Genomic DNA, 19,357 nt, shown 5'->3' with positions numbered 1-19,357 from the left:
GGGACCTGTAGTCCCAGCTACTGGGGAGGCTGAGGCAGGAGAATGGCGTAAACCCGGGAGGCGGAGCTTGCAGTGAGCCAAGATCTGGCCACTGCACTCCAGCCTGGGTGACAGAGCAAGACTCCGTCTCAAAATAATAATAATAATAATAATAATAATAATACCCTTAGTTGAAAATACTTCAATATTTTCCATCTCTCAGGAAGCAGAGTTCAATAATTAAAATACCTTTTCAATATTAAACTGTAAAGCAATCATGAAAACATTATTATACTTGTGCCTTGACTATAAAATTCCAGTTGTCTACATATGAAACATTTTAAAAATCACTTACCATAGGGAAACCAAAAAAAAAAAAAGAGAGCAGAAAAAACATAGTTTCAAGTTTGATTTTGCTCTAATAAACATTTAAGTATTATGTATATTTCCATTTATATTATCAAGATTCAGAAGATAAACATGCAGTATAATCGGAGAACTTTGGATTCATTTTAGAAAAACTATTGATATACAATAGTCTTATAATCACTTTAATAAACCACAGATAATACAAGTATAGGTAATAAACTTATTACTTCAAATCAAACTGCAAAAAGTACTGGTTCAGTTTGCAACCCCAAAAGGAAAATTTAGAGAATCCAGATTTTTTTCTGCCTTTTGGAAAAAAAGTTAATAAAGAAGGCCAGGTGTGGTGGCTCACACCTGTAATCCCAACACTTTGGAAGACTGAGGCCGGTGGATCACCTAAGGTCAGGGAGTTCGAGACCAGCCTGACCAACAAAGCGAAACTCCATCTCTACTAAAAATACAAAATTAGCTGGGCATGGTAGCGCATGCCTGTAATCCCAACTATTCAGGAGGCTGAGGCAGGAGAGGCGGAAGTTGCGGCGAGCCAAGATGGTGCCACTGCACTCCAGCCTGGGCAATGAGAGTGAAACTCTGTCTCAAAAAATAAAAAAAGTTAATAAAGAAGATGATGGTTAAACTATTAAATTGTAATGCCAGCTGGGAGCAGTGGCTCATGCCTGTAATCCCAGCACTTTGGGAAGGCCGAGGCAGGCGGATCATGAGGTCAGGAGATCGAGACCATCTTGGCCAACATGGTAAAACCCTGTCTCTACTAAAATACAAAAATATTAGCCAGGCATAGTGGTGCATGCCTGTAGTCCCAGCTACTCAGGAGGCTAAGGCAGGGGAATCGCTTGAACCCGGAAGGCAGAGGTTGCAGTGAGTCGAGATCGCGCCATTGCACTCCAGCCTGGTGACAGAGTAAGATTCCGTCTCAAAAAATAAATAAATAAACTGTAATGCCTCATATCACATCCAAGTATTTAAATGAGTTAACTTTCAAGCTGTTAGTTTTTAAAAAGACCTTCAAACCTGCTAATGGTATTGCTGAAAAAGTGAATGTTATACACTGAAACTAATCATTATAACAAATCTTCAATTTATTTGAAGCAATTCAGTTTTAAAACTTTAAGTTACAGCAGTCACAGAAAAAAACAGGGAACAGTCAGAAACAATAAAAGAATAATCAGGAGTACTGCAAATTTTTTTGTTTGTTTTTAACACTGTCATGGCTTTATTCAAAACACAGTTGCACAAAAGTATTAACTTCAAAGTTTTTAAGGAGATTCTTGAGGAACTTAACACACTATATACATACTGCCATACAAAGAGCATTAAAATAGGACCGAAAACTTCTACAAAATATAAAACCCACCCTTACTTATTTGCATGAAAATACCACCCACAAAGCTAAATAAGTCTTAAAAGTTATCTGGAGGGTCTAAGTGTTGTTTTCAAACCAAAGTACTCTAATTTTGATTGCACAGTAAGATGATTGATAAGAAAGTCAATATATAGATTTCATTTTAAAAATAAGTATTTTGTAATCTGGCATAGTATGTAACGAGAATTGTTAGGAACTAAAATAGGGAATTTCAATTTTTAAAAGCAGAAGAAAAAATGTTAGTTTTTTGGGATTCCAATCCCCTCACTAAACTTATCCCAAGTATTTTATTTCAGTCAGTTGTGTAACTTTTTTAGTTTCTCCACAAGTAACATCATAATTTTTACTTTAAAACACCAAGTCATACATTTTACATTGTAGAAGCAGTAGCAGCAGTACTATACTCAGTATTTAAATATGTCCCAGTATAGAAGCATAACTTCAATTAATTTGCTGACACTAACTTTTTTAAAACTTACAAATATTCAAAACAAAGGGAAAAAATTTTAGATAGCCAAGATTTAAAAAGCCATTGCTTTGAACATGGAGCCTCAATAGCAAAAGAGGAGATATAGTTGTATACTCATCTTATTTAGTAGCCATGTAAGGAAACACACACTTATCCCAAATATTTTTCTACTTTGAATAGACATCCACTTGAAAACAAATCTTAATTTTAATGTCGATTTAGTTTCAAATACTTTTCCAGCTGCCTAGTACATTCCAATTAATGCTATTATTATATCTGGTAATGCTTCAAAACTGGGAATTAAAGGTTAGAAATACTTTGCAGAGTGGTATCCAAATCATTTGAGAAGCCAACTTTAAAATTTGACTTTAATGTCTTATTACTTATTAACAGGCAATTGTTCTGACTTTTAAGAAACATGAACACTGCTTCCAAAAAGCACCCCTGCTTTTCTTTCTTCATCCTACTAATATTGTCTTAGATGTTGTGAACCAAGAAACATTTATGGTAAGCAGAGCTTACTGCATAAAACTGTATTGATAATATATTCTTATGTCAGAAAATACTCAATTTCTTCCACTTCATTTATTTAAAACCCAGACAGGACTAAAAGGTAGTTGAGGTATAAGACTAAAGGTTTTCCTGGGTTTCACAAGTTTCCCAACTTTCTTTTGAGAGAGCAGGAGGGAGTGAAACAGGAAGGGAAGGTGATCATAAAGGAATTGCTAAGAAGAAAAAGAATGCACACCTAAAAACAAAACAAAATAAACAACCATGGGCATGTCATGATTTGCAGCCTGACAGAAGGGCTCACCTGCATGTCTCTGGACTTAGTATAAGCAATTTTCCCTTCAAAAATAAAATCTTATCAGTCACCACTAAATCCATGAACCCTATTACTGAATAGAACCTCCACAAAATCCATGAACTATGTTGCTGAATAGAACCTTTACTATTCTGCTTCTATTTTCCAAGTTACCTGTGACAAAAAAGCAACCAAACACTCTTAGTCAAAAAAAAAAAAAAAAGTAACTGCCTTCAAACTAAAGATCCCTGGATTACCTCTAAAAGAATAACCAACTTACCACTCAAGAGACTATTGTCATTTTATATTATAGCAAACTGTCATTTCAGTTAATTTATAAATAAGGAATGAAATGTACCATACTACACCTGTGTAAAAGTGATGTTTTAATTATGGGCTAAAAATGACTAATACAGTAAGCTTGAATTTAAAAAATTAAGTCTAAATAAATTGCTAGGGAATTCCACAATGGGAGTCAATGAAAATTTTTCTCTACATATAATATGATCATTAACAGACTAGTTCTTATTTGGAATGATAAGGCAAAAATAGTAAAACCACACTTTTCCTATAAAAAGTTACACATTATCTTCTGTAGGGATAGCTATCGTACATGAAGAAACAAAGATGTGATCACTCTATTGCACACCCAGAAACATTAGAGAGTCTGGTCTTAGAATGATCTAGTCATCTTCCTCTCCATCATCTTCAGCATCTCGTTTCCTCTTCTCCCCTCGAAGACCTTCTTCTTCTTAACGAGTGGAAGGAAAAATGCAAAATGCTTAATTTTAACAAATGAGGATTGGTTACATTACAAAGTTTTGAATCTTAGTGAAAAGTTAATGGCAGGGCCTAACACAGTGGCTCACACCTGTAATCCCAGCACTTTGGGAGGCCGAGGTGAGTGGATCACTTGAGGTTTGGTCAACAAGGTGAAACCCCGTCTCTACTAAAAATGCAAAAAATTAGCCAGGTGTGATGGCGGGTGCCTATAATCCCAGTTACTGGAGAGGCTGAGGAAGAATTGCATGAACCTAGAAGGCGGAGGTTCCAGTGAGCCAAGATCGTGCCACTGCACTCCAGCCTGGGCAACCGCCCAAAACTTTGTCTCAAAAAAAAAAAAAAAGTTACTGGCAGAAGAAAATTGGCCAGGCAAGGTGGCTCATGCCAGTAATCCCAATACTTTGGGAGGCCGAGCCAGGCGGATCACTTCAGGTCAGGAGTTGGAGACCAGCCTGCCCAATGTGTGAAACTCCCATCTCTACTAAAAATATAAAAATTAGCTGGGTGTGGTGCAGGCACCTGTAGTCCCAGCCACTTGGGAGGCTGGGGCAGGAGAATCGTTTGAACCCGGGAGGCAGAGGCTGCAATGAGCCAAGACCATGCCACTGCACTCCATCTGGGCGACAGAGGGAGACTGTCTCAAAAGAGGGAGGGAGGGCAGGCGAAGACAGGACGAGAGGAAGGGAGGGAGGGACGGAGGGAGGAAAGGAAGGTGGTAGGAAGGAAGGGAGGAAGGGAGGGAGGGAAGGAAGGAAATTATACTTCAAGTTTCCTCTTTGAATTTCTTTAAATTTGAGTAGGTTGAAAACAGACTTAACAGGCTTAGAAATCCATAATCATTACAGTTTGCTATGCACCCTTGTGGCCATATCATGAAGTACAGATTAAGAAACTAAGGGCTTGACATCAATGCAAGTGTTAGTAAATTTTAAAAATTATTTTGAGGCTGAGTGCAGTGGTTCACATCTATAATCCTAGCACTTTGGGAGGCCAAGGCAAGAGGATCAGTTGGGCCCAGGAGTTCAAAACCAGCCTGGGTAACAGTGAGACCCCGTCTATACAAAAAATACAAAAATTAGCAAGGTGTGGTGGTGTGCACCTGTAGTCTCAGCTACTTTGGAAGAGGCTGAGGTGGGAGGATTGCTTAAGCCTGGGAAGTCGAGGCTGCAGTGAGCTATAATTGCCCCACTGCACTCACTGCTGACAGAGACCCTGTCTCAAAACAATAAAATAAAATAAAATAATAAAATAAAATAAAATAAAAATACTGTTTGGCCATGGTGGCTCACATCTACAATCCCAGCACTTTGGGAGGCTGGGGTGGGCAGATCGCTTGAACCTAGAGTTCAACACAGCCTGGGCAATATGGCGAAACCCCATCTCTACAAAAAAAAAAAATACAAAAATTAGCCGGGTGTGACGGTGTGTGCCTGTAGTCCCAGCTACTTGGGAGGCTGAGATGGGGCGATCACCTGAGCCCAAGAAGATTGAGACTGCAGTGAGCTGCGATTGCACCACTGCACTCCAGCCTCCAGCCTGGGTAACAAAGTAAGACTCTGTTTAAAAATATATACATATATATATATATATATGTTTTTTATATATATATTATATATATACATATATATAAATTTTTAAAGGCCTAGAAAACAAATCTAAAAACAGCATTAATTATCTGGAGTTCAACTGCTCCTCTCTTGTAAGATAAGGCTTCACTCTCTCTAAAATGACACTCTATAAAAATAATAAATTCAGCTCAAGGTTCCATTTATCTCTTCATTTGCTTTTAAAATAAATGTTATAAGCTGTTTATTTATGAGTTATAAATTAATAAGTGCCCTAAGACAACTACTCTTATAAAAAAAACTTTTATAACTTTGAAAGCACTCTATGATAAAGCAAAATCAAAGGGATCAGTAAAAATTTACATTATAGGCTCCTTCTTTAAAGTGTATGAAACATAAATAAAGTATATAAAAAATAACTATGTCTTTTAGAATTTGTTTATGGCTAATGTAACTCACCCTCCTCTTCCTCTTCTTCCCCTTCTTCAACATAGTCATCATCATCTTCTTCATCCTTGAAATTCAAATATTCAGTTGAGAATTAAAAAATCATATGGATTTTTCACTCTTTCTTGTAATATATTCCAACAAGAGCAAAGAAACTTGGTTATTCTGTGTTTTGACAACCTCTGCCATTCTTATAAAGGTCCTTTTTAAAACCTAACTAAAGAGCCAGGTGTGGTGGCTCATGCCTGTAAATCGCAGCACTTTGGGAGGCCGAGGAGGGCAGATGACCCGAGGTCAGGAGTTCAAGACCAGCGTGGCCAACATGGTGAAACCCCATCTCTACTAAAAATACAAAAATTAGCCAGGCATGGTGGCAGGCGCCTGTAATCCTAGCTACTCAGGAGGTTGACACAGAAGAATCGCATGAACCTGGCAGGCGGAGGTTGCAGCGAGCTGAGATCGCGCCATTGCACTCCAGCCTGGTAAACAAGAGCTGAGGCTTCATCTCAAAAAAAAAAAAAAAATTCTAACTAAATCTCTAAGTTTTTTTTTTTTTTGAAATGGAGTTTCGCTCTTGTTGCCCAGGCTTAAGTGCAATGGCGTGACCTCGGCTCACGGCAAACTCCGCCTCTCGGGTTCAAGCGATTCTCCTGCCTTGGCCTCCCGAGTAGCTGGGATTATAGGCATGCGCCACTACGGCCGGCTAATTTTGTATTTTTAGTGGAGACAGGGTTTCTCCATGTTGGTCAGGCTGGTCTCAAACTCCCAACCTCAAGTGATCTGCCTGCCTCAGCCTCCCCAAATGCTGGATTACAGGTGTGACCCACCACACCTGGCCAACTGCCTAATTCTTGTATCAGAAATTATTCTTATACAATCAGTTGAAACAAAGCATCTCCGTACCAGAATACCAGTAAGCTATAAGGAGTAAAAGGAATAGATGAGATTGCAAAAAGCATAAAAAAGAACACAATGAAAATCAGGAAAAACTGCAGATTAAACTGAAGAAGGAAAGACAAGAAAAAAAGGGGAAGATTGAATGTGGCTTTTGTTGCAGTATTTGTTCATTAAAAAAAGAAGAGGTGGGGCCAGGTGCAGCGGCTCACCTGTAATCCCAGCACTTTGGGAGGCTGAGGTGGGTGGATCACCTGAGGTCAGGAGTTCAAGACCACCCTGGCCAACACAGTGAAACCCTGTCTCTACTAAAAATACAAAAAATTAGCCAGTGTAGTGGCAGGCACCTGTAATCCCAGCTACTCAGGAGGGTGAGGCAGGAGAATCGCTTGAACCCAGGAGGCAGAGGTGGCAGTGAACCGAGATCGCGCCATTGCACTCCAGCCTGGGCTACAAGAGCAAAACTCCGTCTCAAAAAAGAAAAAAAAAAAGAACACTTAAATTTCTGTTCTTCATTATATATATAGCTCCTAACTCACCAAGACCCCAAACGAATATAAATCCTATTTTTTCCATACTAGTTTCATCAGAAAATATGTATCGATTGTTGATATTATGTATCTAACCAATGCAAAACTCATTAGAGCAAATATTAACAATTCCCAGTCTAAATAAGATATGTTATTTTTAATAATAAAAAAATACTTTAAATTATGAGTTTTTCAAATAAACTTCAATTTAACATTAGGAGAAAATAACTAACCTAAACTCCTAGGGGCTACAGATAACTTGTTCTAGTCAACTGACATTTCCCATGAGCCTACCATGGGCTAGTCAGTGTACTAGATGCTGAGATCCAAAGGTGAGTGGCACTCCCTTTAAGGAGCTCATCACTTAGCAGAAAGTAGCCGAATGATTTTACAAGTGTCTCTAGGCAATAGAAGACTGATCATGATTCAGAGGTAACACATGGAGGAGTGACTGCCTAAGAAAAAATATAGAAAGCTTCAGTGATGAGTCAACTGCAGAGTTGGGTTTGTAAAGATAAGAGTTCACAAAGCATGATTTGGGTGGTGGTTACACAAGTACATGCATATGTAAAATTCCATGGAGTTGTAAATAAAATCAGTGCACTTCACAAGCTTCCCTCGGCAAAAAATAAAAAGTTCATCAGAGGCTCATTTCAGAAAGCATGAACAACGTATTCATAAACAGCCATAAAAGTAAAATAGCTTGGTGTGATCATTTAATTTGGAATCGAGGGAGATGAAGCTGGAGAAGGAAGCAGGGGCCGAGCATGGTGGCTCACACCTGTAATCCCAGCACTGTGGGATGCCAAGGTGAGTGGACCATTTGAGGTCAGGAGTTCAAGACCAGCCTGGCCAACATGGTGAAACCCTGTCTCTACAAAAAATACAAAAATTAGCCAGGCGTGATGGCGTGTGCCTGTAGTCCCAGCTACTTGGGAAGCTGAGGTGAGAGGACTGCTTGAGCCTGGGAGGCAGAGGTTGCAGCGAGTCAAGATCGCACCACTGCACTCCAGCCTAGGCAAGAGTGAGACTGTGTCAAAAAAAAAAAGAAGAAGGAGCAAAGGCCAGAAATGAAAGGCCTTGTATGTCTTGGGGGCAAAAGGGAAACATTAAAGGGTTTCAAGAAGACTGGTGTATAATCTACATTTGCATTAGATTAAACAGGCAGCACTGTGGAGAATACTCCTAAGTGGTGATGCTGTATTCAGAGAGACTATTTAGAAAGTTACTACAAAAGTATAAGCAAGAGATAATTAGGAGAAAGAAACTTAAGTTTTCTTGAGTGCCTATAATGTGCCAGGGACTATATTCTTTACATAGATTATCTTGTTAAATCCTTAATCCTATGAGATTGATATAACCTGTTTTTTTTGTTTTTTGTTTTGAGACAGAGTCTGGCTCTGTTGCCCGAGTTGGAGTGCAGTGGCACGATCTCAGCTCACTGTAATCTCTGCCTCCTGGGTTCAAGTGATTCTCTGGCCTCAGCCTCACGAGTAGCTGGGACTACAGTTGTGTGCCATCATGCCGAGCTAATTTTTGTATTTTTAGTAGATATGGGGTTTCCCCACCCATGTTGGCCAGGCTGGTCTCAAACTCCTGAACTTGTCATCCACCTGCCTCGGCCTCCCAAAGTGCTGAGATTACAGGTGTGAGCCACCATGCCTGGCCTAATCTGTTTTATAAATGCAGAAAACTGAGGTTCACAGACATTTGTAAAATGTTTCCACCATAACATGCCATTGAGGCTATAACAGATTTGAAAGTTATCTGGGAGGTAAAATCAATAGGTGTTTTTTTGTGGGTTTTTTTTTTGTTTTTTTTTTTTTGAGACGGAGTCTCGCTCTGTCGACCGGGCTGGAGTGCAGTGGCCGGATCTCAGCTCACTGCAAGCTCCGCCTCCCGGGTTCACGCCATTCTCCTGCCTCAGCCTCCCCAGTAGCTGGGACTACAGGCGCCCACCACCTCGCCCAGCTAGTTTTTTGTATTTTTTAGTAGAGACGGGGTTTCACCATATTAGCCAGGATGGTCTCGATCTCCTGACCTCATGATCCGCCCGTCTTGGCCTCCCAAAGTGCTGGGATTACAGGCTTGAGCCACTGCGCCCGGCCAATAGGTGTTTATGATTACCTGGATATAGTTTGGGGTGGAGGACAATGAAAAAAAAGACAGGCAGTTAGACATATATGCACACCCACAACTTAGAAACAACTCTCAGACTGCTACAAAACATACTTTATATAATATTTGGTCCTATGCCTAGAAATTAATTTTCAGTGCAGATAAGAAGCGTGTATTCACCTGAATTTCTTCTTTCATTAAGTATGAGAGGCCCACTTCCTCTTCTCCCTCTCCCAACTCTGAACCTGCTTCATCTTCATCTTCATCTTCATCCTCATCCTCATCTTCCTCTTCCTCCTCCTCTTCCTCATATCCTTCTGGTGGACCAGCTTCATTTTCCTCTTCCTCTTCATCATCTTCATCTCCATCTTTAAAAAATCATTTAAAGATGAGTAAATTGACTGAGCAAATGTTTCTTCCTAGGATGTTGATGCATTTTACCCTTGTCCAATCACTTCAAACTTGTAAGCCGATAGGTGGAAAGTAACTCAGAGAGATACTTTTTTTTTTTTAAGATTTCTGTTTTACAACATTCCTAGTTATTCCTACAAACCATATGCGAGAAGTTTGGCTTCTAAATACTAGTATCCAACATATATATAGAGTCTCATGAAAACATTGCATGCACTAAAGTTTGTTTTACTTTGTGAACACTTCAAAACTTGCTTGTGAGATGTTGGAGAGGCTGCAGAGAAAAGGGAATGCTTATACACTGTTGGTGGGAATATAAATTAGTTCAGCCACTATGAAAAGCAGTTTGGAAATTTCTCAAAGAACTCAAAATACAACTACCATTCAACCCAGCAATCCCATTACTGGGTATATACCCAAAGGAAAGTAAATCATTCTACCAAAAAGACACATGCATTTGTATGCTCACCACAGCACTATTCACAATACCAAAGACATGAAACCAACCTAGGTGCCCATGAATGACGGACTGGATAAAGAAAATGTACAACATACACATGATGGAATACCACACAGCCATAAAGAAAGAATGAAATAATGTCCTTTGCAGCAACATAGATATAGCTGGGGGCCATCATCCTAAGTGAATTAATGCAGAAACAAAAAACCAAATACTGCATGTTCACACTTACAAGCAGGAGTTAAACACTGGGGACACAGGGACATAAAGATGGGAACAGACACTGGAAACTTCAAAAGAGGGGAAGGAGGGTGGCTGAAGAACTAACTATTAGGCACTATGTTCACTATTTGGGTGACAGGATCAGTAGAAGACCAAACCTCAGCATCATGCAATACACCCGTGGAACAAACTTGCACACGTACCCCCTTAATCTAAAATTTAAAAAAAAAAAAACTGCTTATCTATCATTTCATCATTTTATAACAGTGTTTATCCATCAAATTTCTTCTTACAATGAAAGAGTTTTCACTCAATAATAAGGAGCAGTATCCCATTACTAACAGCTATTCTGTCATCTGATCTGTTAGTCATCCACTTTTCTAAAACTGTATACTCACAATCTAATTCTAGAATATTTTTCTTCCCTCAAAAAGAAATCCCATACCCATATGCAGTCACTCTCCCATTTTCCTCTCTCCCAGCATAGAGCAACTAATAATCTACTTTCTGTCTCAATGGATTTGCCTATCCTGAAGTTTCTACCTATTCTGAACCATATATATATGGTTTTTTGTTCGGTTTTTTGTTTTGTTTTTGAGACAGAGTCTAACTCTGTCGCCCAGGCTACAGTGCAGTGACACGATCTCAGCTCACTGTAACCTCTGCCTCCCAGGTTCCAGCAATTCTCCTGCCATGGCGTCCCATGAACTTTCCATATAAATGAAGTCAATCAATACGTGGCCTTTTGTGTCTCTCTTCTTTCACTTAGAACATTTTCAAGATTCATTCATGTAGCATGCATCAGTACTTCATTCATATTTATGGTGGAATAATATTGTACTGTATAGATAAAACACATTTTTAAAATCTGTTCATTGGGCCGGGGCCCGGTGGCTCACGCTGGCTTTAATCCCAGCACTTTGGGAGGCCGAGGTGGGTGGATCACAAGGTCAGCAGTTCGAGACCAGCCTGACCAACATGGTGAAACCCTGTCTCTACTAAAACTACAAAAAAATTAGCTGGGAGTGGTGGCGGGTGCCTGTAATCCCAGCAACTTGGAAGGTCCAGGCAGGATAATTGCTTGAAAACGGAAGGCGGAGGTTGCAGTGAGCAGAGATTGCACCACCGCACTCTAGCCTGGGCAATAAGAGCAAAACTCTGTCTCAAAAAAAAAAAAAATTCCGTTCATCAGTTGATAGATACTTCGGTTGTTTCTACTTTTTGGCTATTACAAGTGGTTCTTTTTTTTTAAAAAATACTATTTAAGAGGTTGCCACTTTTACGGGTGTACAACTTTCTACAGATATAAAATTTCACAGAGCTTCATGTTATAATAGTCATTAAATTCCCTGAAACTATAGGAAATGTAAAAGAAGAAATACTGGCTAGAGCTACAGGTTTTTTAAATTTTTTCTTGTCTTACTAATATCTTCTTGTGGATTTTTTTTTTCAAACCTAAATTTCCAGGCCCAATCTAATTTGCACAGCTAGAGCAGAGGCTATAATAATGACACACTTATGAGTATTAAGAATGATTACCCTCATCATCCTCCTCTTCAGAGTCCGGTGCTTCATTATCCTCCTGATCAAATCCATCTAAGTATGTGATTTGCTGCAGCAGTTCAAAAATACTTTCTCTATAATCTTCCAGGTTTGTGATCTCACAGTTAAACAGGTCAAGACTTTTCAAATTTTTAAGATTTTGCTGGAAAAGTAAAGTTAAAACTTACATTCAAGATTTAAAATACCATGTTTTTTGTTTTGTTTTGTTTTTGTTTTTGAGACGGAGTCTAGCTCTGTTGCCAGCTGTAATTCAGTGCCGCGATCTCCGCTCACTGCAACCTCCGCCTCCCAGGTTCAAGTGATTCTCTTGCCTCAGCCTCCCGAGTAGCTGGGACTACAGGCGTGCACCACCATGCCCAGCTAATTTTTGTGTTTTTGTTTTGTTTTGTTTTTTTGAAACGGACTTTTTGCTCTTGTTGCCCAGGCTGGAGTGCAATGGCACGATCTCAGCTCACCACAACCTCCGCCTCCTGGGTTCAATTCTCCTGCCTCAGACTCCCGAGTCGCTGGGATTACAGGCATGCGCCTCCAGGCGCAGCTAATTTTGTATTTTTAGTGGAGAGGGGGTTTCTCCACGTTGGTTGGGTTGGTCTCAAACTCCCAACCTCAGGTGATCTGCCCGCCTCGGCCTCCCAAAGGGCTAGGATTACAGGCGTGAGCCACTGCGCCCAGCCTAATTTTTGTATTTTTAGTAGAGATGGGGTTTTACCATGTTGGCCAGGATGGTCTCAATCTCCTGACCTCATGATCTGCCCACCTTGGCCTCCCAAAGTGCTGGGATTACAGGCGCGAGCCACCGTGCCCGACCACATCATTTCTTTTTAATTTATGATTCAGAAAATATACATTTGAAATTGAGAATGATTTTTGTATTTTTTGAGTTTTATAATGAAGGGTTATTATATCAAGCACAGCCAGCTAACCTGGCTGATTTTTTTTAATTTTTATTTTTGTAGAGACAGGGTCTCACTATGTTGCCCAGGTTGGTCTCAAACTCCTGGACTCAAGCGATCCTCCCACCTCTGCCTCCCAAAGTGCTGGGATTACAGACATAAACCACTGTGCCCAGCCTCCAATCTTTTTTCAAAATCAGAGCAATAATTTTCAGCGTGTCACTTTTTCTTTTCCTTCCCTCATACCAGGAAAGAAGGGGGCAAATAATAAAATAACTCAAAAAATAATCAAGAAGTAAGGAAAAAGAATAAAAAGTAAAAAAAAAGAAAACAAAACAAAACAAAAAAAAAAAAACCTGGAAATTTTAAAACCAGATAGTCAACTTCTGAAGTTGATGATAAAATAAATTTCTCATTGATTTAAAATTTAATCTGAATATTTTAGTCTAAAAGAAACGAAATCAGTAACTGCCTAGATCATAACATACAAAAAATTCATAAGTTTTAAGAGTTAAATAGAAATTAATAGACACAAACAAATCTCAGAAAATTTAATCAAAAAAAGCAAGTCCAGAGACAAAACCGTTCCACTTACCAGAGCTTCTACTGTACTGAGATCTTTTATTTTGTTTCCACTCAGATTGAGGTAGGTAAGATTTGGACATTTCTCTGCCAGGACTTCCAAGCCTCCAGAAATTATGTTATCACTAAGCTCCAACTATACATTCAACATAGGAAAAAAACAAAGAATGGTAAAGGTATCATATCAAAGCTTTTTTTTTTTTAAATGAAGTATCACTCTGTTACTCAGGCTGGAGTGCAGTGGTGCAATTTCCACTCACTGCAACCTCCGCCTCCTGGGTTCAAACAAATTCTCCTGCCTCAGCCTCCCAAGTAGCTGGGATTACAGACACCCGCCACCACACCCAGCTAATTTTTGTATTTTTAGTAGAGATGGGGTTTCACCATATTGGCCAGGCTGGTTTCGAACTCCTGACCTCAGGTGATCCACCCGCGTCAGCCTCCCAAAGTGCTGGGATTACAGGCATGAGCCACCACACCTGGCATATCAAAGATTTTTAAAGTATATCAATTTGAAGAAAAAAAAAAAACTGTCATTCTCTCTGGCTTCAAGAAACTATCACTACAGATCATTAATTTCCAAATTCCTTTCTACATCTGCCAAATAATGTATTAGAACACCTACATAATGGGCTCTTAACCCAGCTTGGATTCTAGTTGTACTACATTTGGATTTCATGATGTAGAGAAAAATATTTGGTATATATTAAATACAAATTCATATTATGAGGCAATTCCACTATTAGATTTAAATTTCTAGGCCAGACACAGAGGCTAACTCCTCTAATCCCAGCACTGTGGGAGGCTGAGGCAGGAGGATGACTGGAGCCCAGGAATTTGAAACCAGTCTGGACAACATGGTGAAACTCTGTCTCTGCAAAAAATACAAAAATTAGCCAGGTATGGTGGCACATGCCTGTAGCCTCAGCTACTCGGGAGGCTGAGGTGGGAGGATGCTTGATCCCCGGAGGCAGAGGTTGCAATGAGCCAAGATCACACCACGGCACTGCAGCCTGGGCGACAGAGTAAGACCCTGTCTTAAAAATAAGTAAGTAAATAAATTTATAAAAGCAGTATTAGGCCGGGCGCGGTGGCTCAAGCCTGTAATCCCAGCACTTTGGGAGGCCGAGACGGGCGGATCACGAGGTCAGGAGATCGAGACCATCCTGGCTAACATGGTGAAACCCCGTCTCTACTAAAAAATACAAAAAACTAGCCGGGTGAGGTGGCGGGCGCCTGTAGTCCCAGCTACTTGGGAGGCTGAGGCAGGAGAATGGCGTGAACCCGGGAGGCGGAGCTTGCAGTGAGCTGAGATCGGCCACTGTACTCCAGCCTGGGCGACAGAGCGAGACTCCGTCTCAAAAAAAAAAAAAAAAAAAGCAGTATTAGAGCTGATTCTCAAAATCCTATATAACTTTTTCTTATCTCTAGAAACTTAAAAACTTCTAATTAGCAAGCAGAATGGTCATTCCATTTGGCCAAACAGCCATGACATTTAAATCATGATGTTTCACCTAAATGCCAACTTACTTTTCGAAGTTTATTTAAGCTGGGAAGCCGGGCCAGTGAACTTAGTTCCACATTAGCCATACTCAGAAATTCTAGTTCTTTGAAAGTATCATTCAGGCCTTCAATTTCTCCATTTACACACAGGCAATTATCAAGGACTAACTCTGTCACCTGTAAGAGGGAAAACATTAATTAATGATTCTTTAGTTTGTAATCTGTTTAGGTAGAGACCTGGGTCTTGACACTTTGGAAATGTAACTATTAAAACCACCAATCTCCAGTTTGATTGCGCATCAGTTAAAACAAAACACAAGACAACAAAAACCCCAGCAATCCCCTTACACAGATCCTTTTCATTTCCCCCCAAAACTGATATACAATCTAAAGTCATCACTATAATCTTTTTAATTTCTTTTTTCCTTTTTTTCTTCTGTTTTTTTTTTTTTTTTTTTTTTTTTTTTTGAGATGGAGTGTTGTTCTGTTACCCAGGCTGGAGTGCAATGGCACGATCTCAGCTCACTGCAACCTCCAACTCCTGGGTCCAAGCAATTCTCCTGTCTCAGCCTCTCAAGTAGCTGGGATTACAGGTGCATGTCACCACTCCCTGCTAATTTTTTTGTATTTTTAGTAGAAACAGGGTTTCGCCATGTTGGCCAGGCTGGTCCTGAACTCCTGACCTCAGGTGATCCTCCCCCTCAGCCTCCCAAAGTGCTGGGATTACAGGGATGAGCCACCTCACCTGGTCATTTTTTCAATTTAAACTTGGACTAAAGTTCAATGCCTGCTTCAAATCACTGATACATAAGAAACAAACGTTGAAGAAGTTCCCATGTGAAACCTGTTTCTGACCCTGATAAGGAGGACCCTCAGCATCAGAGAATATATTTATGTAAGGAGCGGGTACCTGAGCTACCAGGAAAAGATTCAAGTGAGCTGCCCTAAAACCTACAAAGAGCGCCAGGCGCAGGGGCTCACGCCTGTCATCCCAGCACTTTGGAAAGCTGAGGCAGGTGGATCACTTGAGGTTAGGAGTTCAAAATAAGCCTGGCCAACACAGTGAAACCCTGTCCCTACTAAAAATACAAAACTCAGCCAGGCGTGATGGTGGGCACCTGTAATCCCAGCTGCTTGGGAGGCTGAGACAGGAGAATCACTTGAACCCGGGCGGCGGAGGTTGCAGTGAGCCAAGGCCGCACCATTGCACTCCACCTTGGGCAACAGATCGAGACTCTATCTCAAAAAAAAAAAAAACCTACAAAGAGAAGAGACTGTTTAATCACTTTTTCAGTTTAAAACCCCTTCTCTTTGGTTGATAAATACCATCATTACTCAAAAAAACCTCCTTACCCTTTATGAAGAAATGTTAGAAAGCTCCTCTGGGAACAGCCCAGAGGGTATTATTGGTTCTCACATCCAGGCCAAACAGTATCACCCAAAACAATACATTCTTAACAAAATGTTATTTCTTCCTACCACTCTGGTATAATAGCATTTCTGTGCACTTTTCCCCATTCCTCAAGGAGTGGGGCTGAATTCCCTATTAGGTAAGAGTTTGTAGTAACAAACTTCCTGGTGTGGGCTTGAATGGACTTAATCTTTAAGAGAAAGGCGGAAGATCCTAGTTCTCTATACCCAATATGAAAACCTGTTTGAGGTATCCAAGGGCTAAAATTTGGCAACAAGGAATGCCACCTTCTCTATTTGAATACGATTTTGACATAATTATTTCTGTTGCCAGAGAGAGCATCTTGAGCTCCGTTTTGGAGAAGTGGAAACTATGGCCCAGAGAACAAGAATGGCTTGCCTAGAGTCACACTTGGTTTGCCGCAGGGCTGTGAATTGGTTCGTCTTCACACTCCCCATTTAGTTGAGGAGTGGGAGCTACTAGATTTGGTGTCAGAAAACCAATTCCTCCACTTGTGTAAATCATTTCACTGCCCTGAGACTCCGTCTGCTAATTTGGATTCTAGAATAACACAATCCACCTTACAAGTGTGTAAGGAGGAAAGCAAATAACAAACGGGAAAAGTGCTTTGTAAACTGTCTATACAAATGTAAGAGACCGTTATTACAACACAGAGGAAGAAGCTGAAAAAAGGCAACGTCCTGCACTCCCAAAACTGGCAAAGAAATTACTACAATCACTAAGTGAAAGAATCCTGGCGGGGGAGGCGGGGGCGGGATTCAATTTTCCAACCCAAGCCACCAAAAAGTATTCTAAACTTGTGCTTGTGAGAGACAGCTTTTAAAGTTTGATTTTGTTTTTTCCCTGAAGCCCCTAAGAATAAGTTCTAGAAACTTCAAGATCTCTCCGGGATGACCCTGATAGCAAGCAACTGTTTGCCCTCCCTGGCCCCTGCCAATTTCAGAAAACAGGCACCTTAGAAAAAAAAAAAAGTCTTAGTTGCCACTCCACACGCCGGACGCGAAAGCCCAGACAGACCCTGCTCATCCTCTATGCCGGTCTGCCCAGACACCACCCCAGTTATATCCTTCTATCGATCGGTCGATCCAGCTACAGACAACTCCCTTACATTCCAATTCTAGGGCTTCTTTCAGCAAGACAGATGCTTTCCTCTGCGAGGCTCCCCGCTGGCCACCGGCCCTGCTCTCGCGACCTGCCGCTCCGACTGACGGGAAACCCCACACCGGGCGGGGACTCCCCAAGGAAAAAAGCGGTCGCCTCCCAACCCGCGTTGCCCTCGCGCCTTCGCCCTGGGTAGGTGAGGCCGAGGAGGCAACCGCGAAAAGGAGGCGGAAATGCCTCCTGCCCGACCCCCGAAAAGTTGACCGCGACCCCGCCTCATGTGGCCCCTCCCAACCCAGTCTCTTTAACTAAGGCAACAGCAGTGAGAGCGCATCATTTCGTTTCGGCGAACCCATCTTTAAAGCACAAAACTACTACGTCCCTTATGTTGAGTTTTGTGAAACCGTCTCCAGGGATCAAATTCAGACTTGCGACCACACGACGTGCCACATATCGTTACACGGCGGGGGAAGAAGCGGATTATGCCTCCCGTCCCCTCCCCACCTCCGGTCACTGCGACGAGTCCCCAAACTCGCCCGCGGTCAGAGAACCCGCCGCTGACCCAGATTCCGCCGGGCGGAGGGCGGAGGGCGGCGCGCGCGGCTTCCCAGAGGAGTGGGCGCCGCCGGAGCAGTCAGTGCGCGGACCCTGAAAGCGACCCCAGTCCGCGCCCGTCGCGACGTCGGACGCCCAGGGCCTCGAGGCCGGGGGAGCCCACCCCCCAAAAAGATTAGTTGGCCGCACTGCAGAAAAGTTGGACTAACTTCTCAGGCGCCGATGGCTGCGGCAGGGGCCGAGTGGGACTGGGGGGTCGCGCCCACGCCGCTGGCCCCCAGGAGGAGGAGCGCCGGGAGCGAAGCGGCAGAGCGCCCCCACCAGCCCGCTTCCCGCCCCCACGAGGCCAGGACGCCCGACTCGATGAAAGCCGAAAGGAGCTAAGCCCCCGTGCACACACAAAAACGCCCCTAGAAACTTCAACCCTTCGCCATTTTAAGTAGAAGATTTTAATGATTTAAAACTTAAATTGTTTAAAATTAAACATTTCCCCAACCCTAAACCGGGGGGGCGGGGGCTAACTTATTACTCCATCCCCGCACACCCACCCAGGACCACCAGAAATCCGATCCTCAGAATACAGGACTGATGGGGAAGGGGTGGGGGCTGAGTCATCTCACCTCCTCCGGGGCTCTGTTCCTTAACTCCAGGTTAATCTTCTTCTTCATCTCCATGTCCTCCTCTTGCTCTTCAGCTACTACTCTCCTTCTTTTCCCTTTCCTGCCTTTCCCAATACCCCCAACCCAAAATGTTTAAGAGATTTAGAAATGAATGAAAAGGAACGCAAATATAAACGCCCACTACCACCAGATAGGTGTGGGGGAGAAAGAAGAGAATAGCAAATGGAGTCCAAGAGTTGGGACTCTAACTCAGCTGCCCCCACCTCCTTGTCCACACACTAGCGCGCGCACTCACACGCACGCACGCGCGCACACACATACACACACACATACACACACACACACACACACACCCGCAGTTCCTTCCCCTTCAATGGCTGCTCAGAGACTGAGCCTCCATGACACGGCACCGCCAACCCCCTGGCCTACACTCCACCCACCTCCCAAACGTATTGGTTGATTCTTCAGCGTCACGTTATTCCATTGGGCTAGGTAAATGTCTATCAGTCTTCAGGGAGGACCTGGACCAGAAACTCCGTATCTATTGGCTACGATCAAGGGCGCAGTTAATTTTGATAGGTCCAGGAGGGTGTACGTCCCGGAGAAATGATTTTGAATCCCAGTACCCCCCCTACTTTTCTTTATGTAGTTGGCGCGCTTTCCCTAGGCACT

The 19,357-nt window shown here is 42.0% G+C and overlaps 1 protein-coding gene across 3 annotated transcripts; it reads right to left on the bottom strand.

Annotated features, from left to right (window-relative positions):
* Positions 1 to 1,424: 1,424 nt before the first annotated feature.
* On the bottom strand, positions 1,425 to 19,123 carry ANP32E (acidic nuclear phosphoprotein 32 family member E). 3 transcript variants are annotated; one of them, XM_033195865.1, is made up of 7 exons: positions 18,686 to 19,123; positions 15,005 to 15,154; positions 13,488 to 13,610; positions 11,976 to 12,141; positions 9,524 to 9,711; positions 5,814 to 5,868; positions 1,425 to 3,757 (listed from the first exon to the last, which is right to left on the bottom strand). In XM_033195865.1, exons 1-7 carry the CDS (start codon positions 18,737 to 18,739, stop codon positions 3,690 to 3,692), a joined length of 804 nt encoding a protein of 267 aa, XP_033051756.1. In that variant the 5' UTR covers positions 18,740 to 19,123; the 3' UTR covers positions 1,425 to 3,689. The 3 variants fall into 3 exon arrangements, with proteins under 3 accessions (XP_033051756.1, XP_033051757.1, XP_033051758.1); XM_033195866.1 differs by having other exon boundaries at positions 1,425 to 3,754; XM_033195867.1 differs by lacking the exons at positions 1,425 to 3,757; positions 5,814 to 5,868; positions 11,976 to 12,141 and having other exon boundaries at positions 9,541 to 9,711.
* Between the last annotated feature and the right edge of the window lie 234 nt (positions 19,124 to 19,357).

Source organism: Trachypithecus francoisi, unplaced genomic scaffold (assembly GCF_009764315.1).
Source record: "Trachypithecus francoisi isolate TF-2019V2 unplaced genomic scaffold, Tfra_2.0 Lachesis_group5, whole genome shotgun sequence".
Lineage (NCBI taxonomy): Eukaryota > Metazoa > Chordata > Mammalia > Primates > Cercopithecidae > Trachypithecus > Trachypithecus francoisi.
Note: the sequence above shows the minus strand (reverse complement) of the source record. Positions and strands in the feature narration are given on the sequence as shown.

Bases quoted from the DNA above. Each gene is read 5' to 3' on its own strand.
- ANP32E (XM_033195865.1), bottom strand. From the start codon at position 18,739: ATGGAGATGAAGAAGAAGATTAACCTGGAGTTAAGGAACAGAGCCCCG. The intron at 15,155-18,685 runs GTGAGATGACTC...TCCCTCTTACAG, and splicing joins GGAACAGAGCCCCGGAGGAG to GTGACAGAGTTAGTCCTTGA. The intron at 3,758-5,813 runs GTGAGTTACATT...CCACTCGTTAAG, and splicing joins GGAAGAAGAGGAAGAGGAGG to AAGAAGAAGGTCTTCGAGGG.